Genomic DNA, 16,682 nt, shown 5'->3' on the forward strand with positions numbered 1-16,682 from the left:
CCGCGGCGAGCATCGTTCCGCGACGACGCCTCGTCCGGCGCACAGAGCACGATGATGCCGCCGGCGCAGTCGCAGTCGACGCAGAGCAATGTCCAGCCAAGCGGCTTCGCGGCCTACCCGGACACGACCTCTGACGGCAGCTCCAGCGGCGCGAATGCCGGCAACGGCTTCGACGCAAGCGCCGGCCCGGACTCCGACATGCCCATCCTCCGTCTGCAGCCGTGGCAGATGACCAGCGGCCACCAGCACGGCAGTCAAGCGTCGCTCGCGCAGCCTCGCAGCTCCGAGTCAGGCTACTCGCACAGCCTGCAGCAGACTGGCAGCGGCAGCTACCCGAACCAGAGCTTCTTCGACAATGCCTCGGCGCAAGGTTCGTGGAACGGCTTCTCGCCTTCGCTGCGCAACGGCGGTTCGGTCATGAGCCCAAACACGGCGGCTCTCAGCCACGCCCTCAGCAGCTTCGTGCCCGACGAGTCTACTGCGCCCGGCTCGCTCGACCCGCGGCCCTCGTTCTCGACGTTTGCAAGCACGCCAAACGGCCAGATCTCGTCGGAAAACGACTCGAGTTCGGCGCCGACGACGTACTCGCCCGTCTTTGACGCGCCGTCGCCCGGCTCCGACACCAACTCGCTCAAGTCGCCGCCGTCCGAGGTTGGTGCGTCCGACGCCGAGGCCGAGCAGCTCTCCGTCTCGCCGACCAAGGTCTCGGGCAAGTTCTTGCCGCACGCGTCCGTCTCGAAGGGCAAGCGCAAGGAGACACCGCGCACGGTCTCCCGCACCGGCGGCACGGAGAGCTCTACCTCTGTCTCGAGTGACGCGACGTCGAGCAAGGCGCACAGCCGGCGCACGTCTGCCGTCGACGGGCTTGGGCGCTACGTGTGCCCGCACAAGGGCTGCGACAAGACGTTCAGCACCTCGGGCCACGCGCGGCGGCATTCGCACACGCACAAGCCGCAGCAGCCCTTTGTCTGTCCGCACGACGGCTGCGACGCCACGTTCTCGCGCCGCGACAACTGCACGCAGCACCAACGCGCTCGCCACAACGAGGTCGTCGAGGCATACCGCCTCGATGCGACCGACGAGAAGGTCGAAGACTTCTTCGAGGCGCAGCACGCATAGGCGCCCAGCGACGCGACACATACACACCTTCGTGCTCCGCAGCGGCGTTCTATCTTCCCACTAATCAGCGCCCATTCGACGGCGCTCCACCTCAAGAACCCGCCTTTCTCCGCCTCGTCGTCACCAAGGCCAGCCTGTTCCCAACCAACGTTCTCCCCTCTTTTTGCAATTCGTCATCGGCTGCCCTGTTCTTCCCGCAAGCTTTCTCAGCGACCCGCACCATCGACTCCGTCTCATACAACAACGATCACCCTGCATCTGCGCGTCACCCCGGGCCTCTTCATACACATCTCGAGAAGCTCCAGCGCCGCGTCATACACACAGCACAGCGATCATCCACAAGTTCCGCCTCGCCTCTCCCTCTCACCTCGCCTCGCCCGCCTCCGCAAATCATACGTCACATCACGTATGCGCCGACGTCGACCAGGTCCAGCCGAGCTCTCTCTCTCGTGCTGCTCCTATCGCCCGTCTGCCCGCCTGTCTCCCGGCGCCCAGCTTGCCTCTCTGCAAGCCCGTGGCCCAGAGCTCAAGCTCTCTCTCTCCCTTCTCTCGCCTTCTTGTTACCGTGGTCATCCCGCTCGTCTCGCCGTCACGCTACACACCTACGCACTCTGCGCATCATCTCGCTGCCGATCTTATACACCAACTGGCACGCATCTGTACACCCCTGGCCTCGAGCAACTGCACCCACCTCCTGGGTTGCCTTGCGCACCACGCAATCGAAACATGCTGGCCCGCCATCTGGACGTGCGCGTGCACGGCGCGCCGAGCCACTCCGCCTCTCGTGTGGCATCGTCACGTGTGCAGACGTCGAAGCCACCTGCGATCGCGAGCTCACCAGCCACAGCAGATGAGGCTTGCGCGCGCTTGGCCCGGTGGCTGCGTCACGGCCGACGTTGTGGGGCAGCGACGCAGCGGAGGTCGCGGCGCAGCTGCTCCCACGGTGCCGCATTGGCGCGCTCCAAGTCAAGACGCACCCTGCAACCCCTCCCTCGCACGTCGCAACGCTGCCGTCCGTCGTCTTCTCTCGCTTGCTTGACACGTGGCAGCGTCGACGGCTTGGCCATGGAACTCGCTGGAACGCCGGCGCTCGGGCCGAGGGAGATGAGGGCTTGGGGCGGCGGGCAAGAGCACGCGAGCAGGCAGCGGGCAGCGAGGATGCGGAGCCGCCCCTCTGGCGCCACACCTCGGGCGGCGCTAGGCGTGAGACTGGCGGCGTGCCGCGCTGCCAAAAAATGCGGGGTCGCGTGGCCCGTGCCTCTTGGACGCACGAGGCCAGCTCGCTGTCGAGGCGAGCTGCCCCATCAAGGCTCGAGGCGCCGGCTGCCGCTGTGAAGCAGCGGCATCGGCACGCAGCACCGCAGCACCTCCTCGGCCATGCCTATCTCGGCGCTGATCAGATGCGCACTGAATCGGCCCAACGCAGTGTGCCTCGCCTGGGAGTGGGCGTCTCGCGATCGAGGCCTCGCTTCCTCGAGGCCGAGCGGGAGACGCGGCTGCGGCTGAGCTGAGTTGAGAGGTGCGAGGCGAGGGAAGCACCGCTGCCGACGACCCCGGGGCCGTGCTGCCTCGCCTCGCCTCTCGGCAAAGGAACGAGGCGAGGCAGCAAGACGGAGCAGCAAGAGCGCCCGGCCGCCGACTCCCACGCCGCGGGCTGGTGCCTCTCATGCAGCTGGCCGGCCGCCATGCGGCTGCGGCACCCGGGCGGCTCCATCTGGCCTCTGCACAGTGCCGCTGCCTCATTCGGCGGGCGGCAGCATCAGAGTGCTGCGATGAGGTGCCTGGGCCGGCAGATGAGCAGCGAGAGAGGTGGTGTAGAAGCCGCGGCGCCGGCTGCAGGAGCCTCGTCCACGTCCACGGCAGCATCGCAGCTGCGGCTCCACGGCTTGCGTCGCCTCCAGCCCAGCTCGGCGAGCGAGGCTGTGGAGCGCTTCTATGCCGCACGCGGAGTCTGTCGCATGGCCGGGAGCATGATGCGCCAATGCAGCATGGCGAGCGAGGTGCATGGCGGCGCGGGGACGGCGCTCCGGAGCTGGAGGCATGGAGTGTGGGGCTCGCGCCGCGGCCGGCACGCGCCCCACGAAGCGCGGGATGCAGGCGGTGCGCGCCGTGCCGAGCCGGGCCGTGGCCTACCCCGCACTCTCTCGCACTTTCGCGCGGGAGTGCAGATGCTGCCGTGACTGGCGCCGTGCTGCCCTCAACTCTCGCCGATAGCAGCTCGCCTTGCCTCGGCGCCTCGCTGAGCCTTGCCTGCCGCTCTCGGCCAGCTGCGGCCTGATGAGGCGCTGCAGCTGCCGCGCCCTTGCCCGCACGGCGGCAGCATGCTCGACACCGCCTCGGGCCGGCGCCCCATCTGCCGCTTGCTCTCCTGTCGTGCAGAGTTGTGGAGTGCGAGAGGCGGGCACGGCATCGGCGAGAGAGGAGCAGCGAGGAAGCCGGCAGCCACGCCGTCCGAGGTTGCGCTTGCCCGGCGCCGGCAGCAGCGCAGCGAGAGCGCATCACACGAGCAGCGAACTGCATCTGGCTGCTCAGAGCGACGGCGGAGCGCCAGACTGGCCGGCTGCAGTGCTGCGCAGGCCGCCAGTGCGAGCGGCAGGGTCGTGCGAGGAAGCCGCGCCGAGATGCGCTGCCAGCGCTGCCAGCGCGCCTGGGCGAGCGTATCGCAGGGGCAGCGCGCACCTCAATGGCAGCGCACGGCAGCGCATGCGACGGCGACCCCACACGGCGCCTCGTGTATAAGAAGCACGCCCCAGCACCGCACTCGCCCCGCTCTCCTCACACTCTGTGTACCCCACGAGCCCACCACACGCCGGGCTCCCGCTCTCACCCACGCTGCCCCACCCGCCGCCCACCACGTCCACCCCCACCACCTCCGCACAAGATGGGCAAGAGCAAGAAGGGATCGGTTGCCGACGAGGGCAAGCCCGCTGATGCGGCTCGCCCGATGGTGAGTGGTCGTGGTCGTCGCCAGCATCACCGCATGGGCTCACTCCCCACCCAGGGCCCCACGGGCGGAATTGACTTCTCCGAGGCCGGCGTCGAGGCCGCCGCTGCCCAGGTGCAGCTGCGCCACGTCAGCAAGCCGCACGCGCGCGACGCCTGGGAGCGCGCCAAGCCCTGGATGCTCGAGCAGCGCCAGAAGCTCGAGGGCCTCGGCTGGGCGCCCGTCGACAAGGCTCGCGTGAGTGGTGCTCGTCGTCGTCGCTGTGGGGTGGAGCACACCTCGGGTGCGCGTGCACGTCATCCATGCACGCCGTGCATGGACGTGCAGCGCGGACCCTGGCGCCGCTCGTATTCCTCCGGTGCTCACACGCCACACGCCCGCCCCAGACCGAGCTCTACGTGCTCAAGCGCATGGCGCCCCACGGCTCCTTCACCGACGACGGCTGTGAGTGCCCTCGCGTCGTCGCCGTGCCTCGCCATGCTTACACTCGTCGCAGTCGTCTACGTGCGCGTGCCCGCCAAGTTCATCGACTTCACCCGCTCGGCCAAGGCGCGCGACGCCAGCGCCGACGGCGAGGAGGCCGAGCTCAAGCGCCGCGGCATCCGCTCCAAGAAGCGCGGTGCGTACCGCCTGCCTCGTCGTCGTCACCATCCACACCGTGCTGACCGCGCCCACCTCACAGAGAACGCGCCCAGCCACGCGCTCAACGACCCGCTCGTGTGGAAGATCAAGATCGACGGCGCCGAGAGCACCGAGGCCGACCGCGTGCCCAACGTCGCGCTCGACGTCGTGCAGCCCATGGAGAACATGTACGTGCTCGCCGTCGCCGTCACCCGTCATCGCCACCGTGGCTGACCCTCCAACTAGCATGTACCTCGTCATGACGCTGGCGCCCGGCCTCATCCGCATGCATGCCTCGCGCAAGGACGCCATGCTCCCCGGCTCGCACACGCAGGAGACGCGTGACGACCCCGTGGCGCCGTCGGTGCGTCACTCGGCCATCTTTGCGGCGTCGGAGCAGCTGGCGCGCGTGCTGCCGCCGGCCTTCTGGTTCAAGCGCAACTCGGAGCACCTGCGCAAGATCCTCGGCGACGCCGAGTTCGAGGCCGCCGAGGCCGCCGCCAACGACGAGGAGCGCGCCACGAGCCGCATCCTCGGCGACGTCGCCGAGCGCACGTGGGAGGAGATGCTGCCTCCTCCCGAGCAGAAGAAGAAGAAGAGCAAGAAGGCCGCCGCTGCCGCCGCCGCCGCCAACACCCACTCCGCCACGGACTCGTCGCCGCTGGCTGGCTCGCCCATCGAGGCCCCGCCCACCGCCATCGCGGTCTAATCTTTGCAAGCAGGGCCTCGGCCGGCACATCCGTCACCTCGCACGCTGCGCCAACACTGCCCGGCCCTACTCAGCTATCGTGAACTCGCATCCTCAAGTCAAGCTCCCGACCGTCCGTCTCGTCTGTCTCGCGCCTGGTCGTCCCGATCCCGCTTCTCGCCTCTCTTCTCGCCCTGACGTCTTGTACCACCATCCCGCTGTCTCACTACCATCTCACGCCTTCATCATCCCGCATCCTCCTCCACGGAGGGCCCGTACTACTACTTACTAAACCCTACAAACATTGTCGCATCGAATGAATGACTGTCCACGGTCTTGTCTCGAGAGATGCAGCGGCAGCAAGGTGTAGCGTGACAAGAGTGCATTGCATGGCAAGCGAGCGTGTCTCATCACCGGTCTCCCGCCCCCTCGCCCTTGACGCCGACAAGCTGCACGCCCTGCAGGCCGCGCACGATGGTGTCGAGGGCGCGCGTGTCGGCCTCGAGCGTCGAGCTGAGGTGGTTGAGGCCCTGCTGCTGCGACGCCAGGATCTGTGCAGGCGGCACACACGTCGTCAGCTCTGCACGTCACACACCTCTGCCGCCTCACGCACCTTGGCCACATCCTCGATGGCGGCGTCGTCGACGACCGCCCACTCCTCTCTGCCCTTGCCCATCTCGCGCTTCGCCTTGAGCGCACCCAGCACGGCCCAGAGCTCGTTGACGCGCGCGCGCAGGCGCCCCTGCCCCACGCCGGCGCCCTGCGCCTCCAGCTCAGCCTCGCAGCGCTCGAGCTTCTCGCGCAGACGCTCCTCGTCGGCACCCACGCTGGCGCCGCGCAGCGCCGGGATGAGCAGGTGGGCGCGCCGCGCGTGCGCCACGAGCCGCTGGTGCAGCGCCACTTGACGCCGAGCTGCTGCTGCAGCGCGAGAGGAGTTGCGCAATGCATGCGCTTGCTCCAGCGCCGAGAGCCGAGTGCGGAGCTCGCCGAGCCGTGCAAGCTGCCGTGCCGCCTCGCTCGCCTGCTGCTCGGAGCGCGACTTGAGATCGGAGAAGCCGACGGCCAGCGCTGGCACGAGCCTGGAGGATCCGTGATCAGCATCACTGGCCTAAGTGCAGCTCTGGTGTGCACATCCTGTGCGCTGTCACAGCCCTGCCACTGCCACACCATCACCCGCGCCCGCCGTGCACCTGCGCACCCGCGTCTGCCGCACTCACCTCTCCGGATCCGGGTTCTCCCGCACCGCCTGCGCCCACAGTGCCTCGTGGCGCGGGCCCACTGCGTCCGCTCGCCGGCCGAGGTTGGGGTACTGCGAGAGCGGGCCTGCACCGCCTGCGCCCTGCGGCCCGAACTGCGCGATCAAGGAGGCAGGCAGCGACGTGTAGAGGTATGCCTTTGGCGTTGCGTCAGACAAAGCCGCCGCACGCTTCCACTCGGCTGCGTGCACTCACCAGGAAGCGGCAGCTCTGCAGGTCCTGCGTGTTCCACGCCTTGTGGATTGCGGCAATGCGCGGCGCCAGCGACGGGCCCAACCGCTTGTCCAGCTGCTGCTGCTGCTGCTGCTGCTGCTGCTGTGGTTGTTGTTGCCCTTGCTGCTGCCCTTGCGGCGGCTGCTGCGTCTGCGACTGGCCGAACGGCTGTGCCTGCGATTGGCCGAGGCCGAGCGAGCCGCCGAAGAGACTGGACTGCGTGGCGCCCGACTGGCCGAAGCCCTGTTGTTGTGGCTGCTGCTGCTGCTGCTGCTGCGCCGGCGCGCCGAACAGCGACGAGCCCGCCGTGGCTGCCGGCTTGGCGCCGAAGGAGAAGCCGCCGCCCTGCTGTTGCTGCTGCGGCTGCTGCTGAGCCGGCGCACCGAAGCTGAAGCCCGTCGACTGCTGCTGCTGAGGCTGCTGCTGTTGCTGCTGTGCCGAGGCGCCAAAGCTGAAGCCGCCGGCTGCGGGGGCAGCGCCCTGCTGCGGCTGCTGGCCCTGCTGCTGGCCCTGCTGCTGCTGGCCCTGCGGCGCGCCAAAGGAGAAGGCGCCGGTGCTGGAGCCGGCAGCGGGCGCTGCGGCGGGTGCGCCGAAGGAGAAGGACGGCGCGGACGTCGCGGGCGCCGCTGCTGCGGGCTGCAGAACGAAAGAGGGCCGCAGGTCAGCGATCGGGCACCGCAGCGGCACCACCGACGCGCACACTCACCGCGCCGAAGGAGAAGGCCATGTATGTGCGCAGCTGCGGCGCCGGTGGGTCGGACAGGCGGGCGGGGTACGGGCGAGACGGGCGTGGAGGTGACGAGGGAGCAGCGAGAGCAGCAGCAGGTGCCGGTGCAGGCGGCGCATCTTCCCGCCCAATACAACGCGCGCCAACGCGCACTACAGCTGCATCACGTGCGCAGTACAATGGCCAAAGCGCGATTGTAGTCGTGCATCCGCCGCGGCGACGTCGCGCCAGTCCCACGCCTGCTCTCTCCTCTCCACCTGCTCCATCCCCACCCGCCATGTCTGCTCCGCGCCCGGCACCCGGCTCCGGCGCGCCCGCCGCACCTGCTGCTGCGGCACCCGCTGCATCCGCACCGCAGGCACCGCCGCAGTCCGGCGCCAATGCCGCGCAGATGGCGCTGTACCGCGCCCAGCTGGCGCAGCAGCAGCAGGCCGCCGCCCTTGCCCTCGCACGCCCCGGCGCAGCGCCGGCGGCGGCGGGCGCTCCTGCCGCACGCGCCGCCGCAGCACCCGCCGGCGGTGCAGCGCCGCCGCAGCGTCCTGCCGGCGCCGCGCCGAACCTGCTGGCCGACCACATGCCCACGCTCAGCGCCCTCTCTGCCTCCGTCGGCGCGGCAAAGGTCGGAGAGATCGTCCACCGCGTGCAGCGCGGCGACACGACGGGCCTCACCGAGCCGCAGGTGGCCGCCGTGAGTGTGCTGCTGTCGGGCACAGGGCAGGTCGCTGCCGTCGTCCACTCGGCTGACGCTCGCGACACTCACAGATCCGCGCACTCGTGACGCAGCAGCTCGCGCAGGCCCGTCGCACGCAGGGCCAGCAGGGTGCCGCCGCAGCGGGTGCCGCCAAGCCCGGCGGCGCCGCAGCGGCTCCTCAGGCGCAGCAGCAGCGTGCCGGGCCGTCGACCGGGGCGGCGCCGTCGCCGCGGCCGGCCGCTGCTGGCGCCCAGGCGTCTGGCGCGCCGCCACGGCCCGGTGCGCCCGCCGGCGGGCAGCGGCCGGCTCTCACGCCCGAGCAGCTCAAGAACATCTTCCTCGGCGTGCAGCGGCAGATCAGCGATGCCGAGGCGAAGCTCAAGGCGACGCCCGAGAACGGCGGCCTGCCGCCCGGCCCGTCGCCGGAGCGCGAGGCGCTGGAGAAGCAGCTGGCAGCGGCTCGCCAGCAGCACCAAACCGTGCAGACCTACCTGCGCACCATGGCCGTCCAGGCGGGCCAGGTGCGGCAAGGCGGAGCAGCGCCCGGCCAGCCCGGCCAGCCCGGCCAGCCTGGCCAGCAGACGCAGCAGCAGGCGCAGCAGCTGGCACAGCAACGGGCCCAGCAGCAGGCCCAGCAGCAGGCGCAACAACAGGCGCAGCAGCGGGCGCAGCAGGCCGGACAGGCACCGGCGCAGGGACCGCCACGACCGCCCGGCGCCCAGCCGGTGCCGCAGCAAGGCGCCAACGTAGCGGCTGGCGGCGCTGCTGCGGGTCCCTCGACGGCCAATGCTGCACCGCGGCCAGCGGGCGCTGTGCCGCCGCGCCCGCCTGGCCCCGCTGCGCCGGTGAATGGAAATTCGCCGGCACCGGGCACGCCAGGCGTTGGCGGCGGCTCGGCGCAGGCGTCGGCTGCGCCCTCGCCACGGCCGCCTGCCACAGCCAATGCAGCGCCCGACAACCGTCCTTCACCGCATCCCAGCAACGCCACGCCGGCGCCGCCGACGCCCAGTGCGGCACTGCACGCCGCTGCGCTCTCTGCACAGCCGTCGCTGCTCGCCACTGGCCCTGCGACGCAGATTCCCGCCACGCTCTCCGTCGCGCCGGCCGCGCCAGAGCCGTACCCCAACGCCAGGGGTCCGCGGCCGACGCTCTCGCAGGGTCTCGGAACTACGCCGCTGCTCAGCACGCCTGCCATTCTCGAGCGGCCCGACCCGGCCGCGGGCTGGGAGGCGCTGCTCGGCGTGCCGACGCGCGTCGGCAACGGCGATGCGGGCCCGCTGGCGCGCCACGACCTGACGAACCCAGACTTCTGGGATGCGCTGACGGGCCGCGGCACGGGCGCTAGCAGCCTGGGCGCGCCGGGCGTGAACCCGGCAGGCATCGGCGGCGCCGATCGTCGCCTCTTGACGAAGCGCAAGATCCAGGAGCTCGTTGGCGAGCTCGACGGCAGCGAACGGTTAGAGGGCGAAGTGGAGGATGTGAGTGCCCGCTGCGTCACGTCGCTCGTGCACATTTACTGACGCCGTACCCGCTCAGCTCCTGCTCGAAGTGGCCGACGAGTTCATCGAGAGCGCCACATCGTTTGCGTGCCGTCTGGCCAAGCACCGCAAGGGCGACCGCATCGAGGTGCGCGACGTGCAGCTGCATCTCGAGCGCAACTGGAACCTGCGGTGAGTCGCTACGGTCTGCAGTCAGAGAACGCGCGAATGCTGATCCTGCGTGCCTCTCACAGCGTGCCGTTCCCCGGCGCTGCACCTGTGGCGCCGCCGCGTGCGCGCGTGGGACGGCCGGCGGGCGAGAAGGGCACATGAGTGGAGCACGACTGACTGTCCGCAATCTATGCATCTAATAGCGAGTCACCTGGCTTGCAAGGGAGAGGGAGAGACGGCTGGAGCCCGCAGCGGAGGGCTGGCCTAACTCCACGCGACGGCCAGAGCTGAGGCGACACGGTGGCCATCACACGGGCGAGCTGAGAGCATGCATGATTGCGACTAGTGTACAATGGTGAAGAAGCGACAGTGACGTGGTGGCATAAGAGGTAAACCGAGGGACGAGTCGCAGATACAGGACGCGAAGACCGAGAGAGGACGGCGAGATCGCAGGAGGCAGCAGAGAGCCATCACCGCTTCTTGCCGAGCTTCTGCGTGGGCGCGGCGTTCTTGTTGACGCCGACGCGCGAGCCACGCTCCTTGCGCCCGCCCTGCATGCCGACGGCCTGCTGCGCCTGCGCCACGGCGCTCTTGCGGCTGCGGTTCTTGTTCTTGACGTTCGCGTGCGTGAAGAAGTTCTCGGCCTTCTTCTTCGACGTCGTCATGCGCCGCTCCTTGGCCGCCGGCGCCGCGGTCTCGGCGGCATCGGCGTCGGCGCCGTCGAAGGTGACCGACTTGCGCTTCTGCACGCGCTGTCGCCGCGTCGGGGCGTCGGCAGACTCGAGCGCATCCGAGACGGCATCCTCCGAGTCGTCCGAGGCCTCGGCTGCGGGCGCAGCGGCCGACGACGAGCCAGCGCCGCCGTCAAAGACGTCCTCCCACGCGAGACCCTCAAGTCCCTCCTCGTCGCTCTCCTCGTCCGACTCCGACGCAGCCTCCTCGGCGTCCTCGTCGTCGCCCTCGCTGAGGTCGGCCGCCTCGTCGGCGCTCTCCTTGGCCTCCTGCTCGAAGTCCTCCGGCACGCCGCCGTACACGTCGTCGTGCGAGAACTTGCTGGCGACGGCGATGGCACGCAGCGGCTGCTCGACGCCCTTGACGGCCTTCTTGCCCTCGGGCGCCGATGCAATGACGGCCTCGACCTCGGCGTCGGCCGCAGCGGCCGCAGCAGAGGCGGCAGCGGCGCCCGGCGGGGGCGGCGGCGGCACGAAGAAGGGAATCTTGCCGCGGATCCAGTCATTGAGCACCATCTTGGCGGCCGTCTCGAGGTCGGGCTCGCCGCCCTTGAGCAGCTTGCCCATGCGGCGCGCCAGCTGGCCGAGGAAGTCCTCGGGCGACGTCCAGCTCTCGAGGTTGTACGTGCGGCGCAGGTACTCGGGCTTGACGCGGCTCATGAGCGCCGGCAGGTGCTCGGCGGGCGTCTCGAGGTTCTCGACGCGCACGACGCCCTTGAGCACCGTGCCCGTCTCCGAGTCGTTGGCGCCGACGGGCACGATGCCCGGGCAGTCGACGAGGTAGATGCGGCGCATCAGCGCCACGTACTGCCACACCTTGGTCTCTCCGGGAATCGGCGCCACGTTGCAGACCTTCTTCTTCTTGAGCGTGTTGATGATCGACGACTTGCCCGTGTTCGGGTAGCCGATGAAGCCGACGGAGATCTGCTTCTTGTCGGCGTGCAGCTGCGAGAACTGGCGCAGCAGCTGGATGAGCGCGCCCTTGCCGAACGAGTTGTTGATCGAGGCGTGCATGGCCAGCGTCGGGTACTCCTTGGAGAGGATCTTGACCCAGCGAGCCTGTGAAGCGCACATCGCGTGTCAGCGCTGCTCGTGTGCAAAGCAGGTCAGGCAACACAGCGAAAAGATGTCCCTCCCAGAACTACGAGCAAGTGCTTCTCTAAAGCGCCAAGCTCAACTCTTCCAGGAGTCCACTCGCCACGGCCCCGGTCTCCCACACGGCAAGCCCCCCAATGGCGGGAGAGAGGCAAGCCGCGGGGCCCGCCCCGACACTCCGCCCTGCAGCGCACCCGCGCTAGCTGCCCGCGCCACCGCGCCCTGCCCCGGCCCTCGCCATGCTCACTCGTCGTGCGTCGCTCAGCGACCCCCGAGGGAATCAGAGGAGGAATGCGCGGCAGGAGTGCACGACTCGGGAGAGAAGCAGGACACAGCGACAAGAGACAGAAGCGCAGGGCACACCGCAGGACGGAGCATGCGTCGGAACGAACAAAGAGGAGGACAGCGACGAGCGTCAATCTCCCACACTCGTAACAGTCTCGCACCATGGAGAGCGGGTGCGAGCCTTGACATGACTGTGGGGTGGCATGGCTGCCGGTACGGGACGATCGGAACAAGAGATGGAAAGACGGGACGGAATCGAGACACACAAGCACGCCGCGCACACGCGCACCGCGCACTCACCGTGACCCAGGTCGGCACAAGGTCGACCTTGTTGAGCAGAAAGACGAGGTGCTTGTGCGGCTTCTCCTCGCGGATGTGCTTGATGACGCTCTTGCAGCGCGTGCCGAGCGGGTCGCGCACGTCGAGCACGTGGATGACGACGTCGCTGCTGTCGATGACCTTGTACAGCTCGCCCCAGATGCGCCGGCTCTGGCCCTTGCTGTAGATGGGCTCTGAGCGCCCGCGCGTCACGGGCGCCGACCACACCTCGTCCGTGCCGAGCCCCGACGCGGGCGCCACGTGCGTCTCGACGGGCAGGCCGTCGGGGCCCACGCCGATCTCGGCGCCCTCGACGACGAGGTGTGCGCCGCGTGCCTTTTGCCGTGCGTCCTCGTCCTTGGCCTCGGCCGCAGCGCCGGCGGCGGCGCTCGTCTCGGCCAGCTCGGCGAACGAGCCGGCGGCACCGGCATCGAGGCGCGGACGCTTGCGCTGCGCGCCGGGCCCAAACGTCGAGGCAAACGACTCGACGGCGGTGAGCTTGGGCGCCGGGCCGGCCTTTGCGTCCTGGATGAGCGACATGGGCAGCTTGTTGCGGCGCAGCAGCACCGAGTACGGATCGTCGGTGCGTGCGCCGAGCGACTCGCGGAAGTGGTCGAGCGCATCCTGGCTGATGACGCGCGTGTTGCCTGCACGGAAGAGGTGAGCAGCGCACGCATACACCCGCAAGCCGAGCCACTCACCGAACCAGCGGCGGTCGGGCTGCACGCGCCCCGGCACCACCTCGCGGCTCTGGAACTCCTGCGTCTGGGTGACGTCGCCCTTGGCGTTGCGGATCGGCTTGCTGGCGATGCCCTCCTTGCTGAGCAGCTTGACGCGGCGCGCCTGCTTGGCGTCGCGGTAGAAGTTCTCGCCCCTGGGGGTGGTGTCAGCGGGTGTGCAGCACTGCCACGGCACGCGCGCCACTCACTTGACAAACTTGATGCCCTTGCCGCCCGACGACTTGCTCGCCGGCGCCTTCTTTGTCTGCGGGACCTTGACCATGGTGGCGGTGGTGTGATGCGGTGTGGATGGGTGGATGCGGCGCTGCTCGGTGGATGGAGCAGGGGCGTCGTCGGCGGGAAGCAGGCGGCGGATGCTGGCGCAGGGCTCAGCAGCCGCGCCGCCCCGCCAGCAGGCGCGCCAGGCAGATTTTTCGAATAGCCGAGGCGGGTGCGGCGCACGTGACACGGGTCCGCCAGGCCAGGCACGCGCGCGCGCCGCATCTTTCTTCCAGCGCAGGCCAGGGCGCAGCAGCGATAACAAATTTGGCGCGCGGCGCCGTAAATCGAGCACTTCAGGGCCAGGCACGGCGCCAGGCGACTTCGAGGGCAAGGCACTGGCAGGGGCAGCGCCGCCAAGCGCGAAGAGCGCGCGCGCGCGCGCGCGCCTCGCGCGAAGATCGGCGTGGAGCGGACAGCAGCGCGAGGCAACTCCAGCATCTGGCGCCTCTCGCAGCTCTGCATCCAGCCACATCCGCATCGCAAGCACCCGCCTCACTGCACCTCCGCAGCCGCAGCACCGGTCCCGTCCAGCTGTCCTGCCTGCGCGGCACTCCTCTTGCATGACGGCGCTCGCCGCCTCGCCCTCGCGGCCCTTTGCCGAGCAGCAGCGCACGCCGCGCAGCAGCAGCATGCTCGCCGACGCCGGCCACGCCGCCGCTCCGCCGCCGCTGCGCCTGCCGCGCGGCCACGACTCGGCAGACCTGCACGTGTGTCCCGAGATCGCACCTGCGCCGCCGCCAGGCGCCGCCAGCGCCAGCAGCACGCCCGCCCTCGCGCCGCCGCCGCCGAGCGACGACCCGTCGGGCCCGTTCGAGGGGCCCGAGAAGCTGCTCGAGCTCTGGTTCGCGCCTGCTGCGGATGCGCTGCCTGCTGCGGCACTGCACCGCTCCTTCGGCCTCACACAACAGCCGCGGCCGCGCGCCGGGCTGCGCGCCATCGAGCGGGCGCGCTGGGAGGGCATGCTCGACCTCGTCAGCTGCAAGGTGCTCAGCGTGCTCGACGGCGACGAGTGCGACGCCTACCTGCTGAGGTGAGTGGTGCTGCGGCATGCACGGGCGGTGCTGTGCTCATGTGTGACCCGCAGCGAGTCGAGCATGTTCGTCTTCCCGCACAAGCTCATCCTCAAGACGTGCGGCACGACGACGCTGCTGCTCGGCCTCGAGCGCATCCTGCGCCTCGCACACGAGGCGCTCGGCCTGGCGCTGCCCGCCGGCGTCGGCGCCGAGGCGCTCGTCGTGGCCGAGCGCGAGGCGCACGACGACGAGGACGCGGCCTTCCGCGCGCTCGGCGCCGTCGTCAAGTCGACGTTCTACTCGCGCAAGAGCTTCATGTTCCCCGAGCGGCAAAAGGGCCCGCACCGCGACTGGATGCTCGAGGTTGCCGTGCTCGACCGCTACCTCGACGCCGGCGCCGCATACACCGTCGGCAAGATGAATGGCGACCACTGGCTGCTCTACATGGCCGCCGCGCCGGACTCTCCACGCGCGCCGGCGAGCGCGCAGCACGCCGTGTCGCTGCTGCCCAAGCTCGACGCCGGCGTGGAGCGGCCACTGGCACTGCCGAGCCCTCTGGGCCTGCAGAGCGGCAGCGACCAGACGCTCGAGGTGCTCATGACGCACCTCTCGCCCGCGTCGTGCAGCCGCTTCTCCTACCCGGCCTCGCTCGCCATGCCCGCCGGCGCCACGGGCAGCCGCGGCCACGTGCTGGGCGCGCAGACGTCCGACGTGCTCGGCCTCTCGACGCTCTTTCCCGCCTCGCAGCTCGACGCCTTTGCGTTTGAGCCGTGCGGCTACAGCGCCAATGCCCTCGTGCCCGCGTCGCCCGGCAACGGCGCCGGCTACTGGACGGTGCACGTGACGCCCGAGGAGGGCTCGAGCTACGCCAGCTTCGAGACCAACGTCGAGGTGCGCGCCGCCGAGGCGTCGTCCGACAGCGCCTCGCTCGACGGCGGCGCGCTCGAGCTGGGCAAGGCGGGCAAGTCGGCCATCCGCTCCTTCGAGGGCCTCGTGGCGCGCGTCGTGGCCATCTTTGAGCCTGGGCGCCTCTCCGTCACGCTCTTCACCTCGACGTCGCGCAGCGGCGACGACGACGAGAGCGCCGACCCGCCGACGGCAGACACGGCCACCGACGGCACCTCGACGCTCAACGCCTCCATCCTCGACGCCGGCAGCGTGCTGCACGCCCTCGAGCTGCCCGGCTACCGGCGCACCGACCGCATCGCCTACGAGTTCGAGGACTACGACCTCGTCTTTGTCAGCTTCGACCGCACGGGCAGCCGGCTGCCGCGGCGCTGACTGCGGCAGCCGCGACGTGTACATATAGAGTGCAAGCCTGCTATGGCGTTGACTGACTGGGGTGTGTGGTGACGATGGATGCGTGCGGGAAGTGAGGGCAGAGAGCAGCATGGACGGGAAGACAGGGATGGGTGTGAAGCGCCGCAACAAAGGTGTGGAGGGCGGAGATGGAGATGCGACGGGGCGAGAGAGGCTGGCGGAAGAGACACGCGAGCGTGGACATACGTACCTGCGAAAGGCAACTATGCGTCGCGACCGCCGGCATCGATGAGCTGCTCAACGTCGGCCATTAGCGCGCGCAGGCTGGCAACGGCCGTGCTAGGCGCGTCGCCAGAGACGGATGCACTGGCCCGGAACTTCTTTGCAGGGGATGTGCTGGTTCTGCGAAACGGGCTCAGCAGAGCGTCGCATAAGTGTGCCAGCGCACGGCTACTCACTCGGTGGCTGCGAGCGCTTTGGCGGCACTGCGCTTGCCGAGGGTCGGCACCGTGCCGCTGCCGATGCTCTTTGAGGACTGCGAACTGGCGATGCGTCGAGTGCGCCGCAGCGAGCGTTCCTCCTCCACGAGCTCCTTGACTGCCTCGCTCGCCAGCGCATCAAAGCGGCGCGCAGAGTCTCGAAACTCATGCTCTGCCTGCTCGTCCACGCGCGCGCCGCTGTCTTGCAGAGCTGCGATCACGATCGCAAAGAGCTGTTCGCCGCATGCTGCCAGGGGGAACGCTGTGGCCGAGCCGCGTCAGCTCATTCACCATGCAGTCGCTGCTTTGCACTCACGTTGCTGCTGTGCCTTCGCCGTGGCGAGCATCGAAGTCAGCAGCGCCAGCGACGCGTCCTGCGGGCATTCAGCCAGCAGGTCATCCTCGTCCAAGTATTCAGCTACCCGCTCATACAGCATGGCGTCCGCGCTTGCCATGCTGTCCGGCAGCGTCTGCCAGTCGAAAGGCGACAGGCGGACGTCGGGAAGGTCCGCATACTCCTCGCTCAGGTATTCGCAGATCTGCTCCACGGACTCGGTCGCGTTGTTCAAGAGCAAGACGACGGTGGCGAAGG

At 69.6% G+C, this 16,682-nt stretch overlaps 7 protein-coding genes across 7 annotated transcripts; 5 read left to right on the forward strand and 2 right to left on the reverse strand.

Moving 5' to 3' along the window:
• Window positions 1–873: 873 nt before the first annotated feature.
• On the forward strand, window positions 874–1,032 carry FA09DRAFT_292277 (hypothetical protein; the record flags this gene model as incomplete). Its single annotated transcript, XM_025740001.1, has 1 exon — window positions 874–1,032. A coding segment is annotated over one exon (159 nt), but the record flags the coding sequence as incomplete, so codon positions are not given.
• A 291-nt stretch (window positions 1,033–1,323) lies between these two features.
• On the forward strand, window positions 1,324–2,620 carry FA09DRAFT_74800 (hypothetical protein). The gene has a single exon (XM_025745813.1). It carries the CDS (start codon window positions 1,528–1,530, stop codon window positions 2,452–2,454), a length of 927 nt encoding a protein of 308 aa, XP_025597255.1. The 5' UTR covers window positions 1,324–1,527; the 3' UTR covers window positions 2,455–2,620.
• Window positions 2,621–4,160: 1,540 nt separating this feature from the next.
• On the forward strand, window positions 4,161–5,706 carry FA09DRAFT_331026 (hypothetical protein). The gene is made up of 4 exons (XM_025742839.1): window positions 4,161–4,507; window positions 4,560–4,682; window positions 4,746–4,872; window positions 4,931–5,706. The coding sequence occupies exons 1-4, from the start codon at window positions 4,366–4,368 to the stop codon at window positions 5,391–5,393; spliced, it is 855 nt and encodes a 284-aa protein (XP_025597256.1). The 5' UTR covers window positions 4,161–4,365; the 3' UTR covers window positions 5,394–5,706.
• FA09DRAFT_331027 (hypothetical protein) lies at window positions 5,699–7,637 on the reverse strand. The gene is made up of 5 exons (XM_025742840.1): window positions 7,548–7,637; window positions 6,824–7,477; window positions 6,590–6,765; window positions 5,986–6,451; window positions 5,699–5,923 (listed from the first exon to the last, which is right to left on the reverse strand). The coding sequence occupies exons 1-5, from the start codon at window positions 7,566–7,568 to the stop codon at window positions 5,783–5,785; spliced, it is 1,458 nt and encodes a 485-aa protein (XP_025597257.1). The 5' UTR covers window positions 7,569–7,637; the 3' UTR covers window positions 5,699–5,782.
• Window positions 7,638–8,492: 855 nt separating this feature from the next.
• On the forward strand, window positions 8,493–10,113 carry FA09DRAFT_320530 (hypothetical protein). Its single transcript, XM_025740981.1, has 3 exons — window positions 8,493–9,737; window positions 9,796–9,929; window positions 9,992–10,113. The coding sequence occupies exons 1-3, from the start codon at window positions 8,760–8,762 to the stop codon at window positions 10,068–10,070; spliced, it is 1,191 nt and encodes a 396-aa protein (XP_025597258.1). The 5' UTR covers window positions 8,493–8,759; the 3' UTR covers window positions 10,071–10,113.
• Window positions 10,114–10,228: 115 nt separating this feature from the next.
• On the reverse strand, window positions 10,229–13,423 carry FA09DRAFT_320533 (NGP1NT-domain-containing protein). Its single transcript, XM_025740982.1, has 4 exons — window positions 13,266–13,423; window positions 13,039–13,211; window positions 12,320–12,984; window positions 10,229–11,698 (listed from the first exon to the last, which is right to left on the reverse strand). The coding sequence occupies exons 1-4, from the start codon at window positions 13,337–13,339 to the stop codon at window positions 10,379–10,381; spliced, it is 2,232 nt and encodes a 743-aa protein (XP_025597259.1). The 5' UTR covers window positions 13,340–13,423; the 3' UTR covers window positions 10,229–10,378.
• Window positions 13,424–13,610: 187 nt separating this feature from the next.
• Window positions 13,611–15,691, forward strand: FA09DRAFT_310114 (S-adenosylmethionine decarboxylase). The gene is made up of 2 exons (XM_025740622.1): window positions 13,611–14,368; window positions 14,423–15,691. Exons 1-2 carry the CDS (start codon window positions 13,899–13,901, stop codon window positions 15,630–15,632), a joined length of 1,680 nt encoding a protein of 559 aa, XP_025597260.1. The 5' UTR covers window positions 13,611–13,898; the 3' UTR covers window positions 15,633–15,691.
• The last annotated feature ends 991 nt before the right edge of the window (window positions 15,692–16,682 follow it).

The sequence above is a fragment of the Tilletiopsis washingtonensis genome (genome assembly GCF_003144115.1).
Source record: "Tilletiopsis washingtonensis strain MCA 4186 unplaced genomic scaffold FA09scaffold_15, whole genome shotgun sequence".
NCBI lineage: Eukaryota > Fungi > Basidiomycota > Exobasidiomycetes > Entylomatales > Tilletiopsis > Tilletiopsis washingtonensis.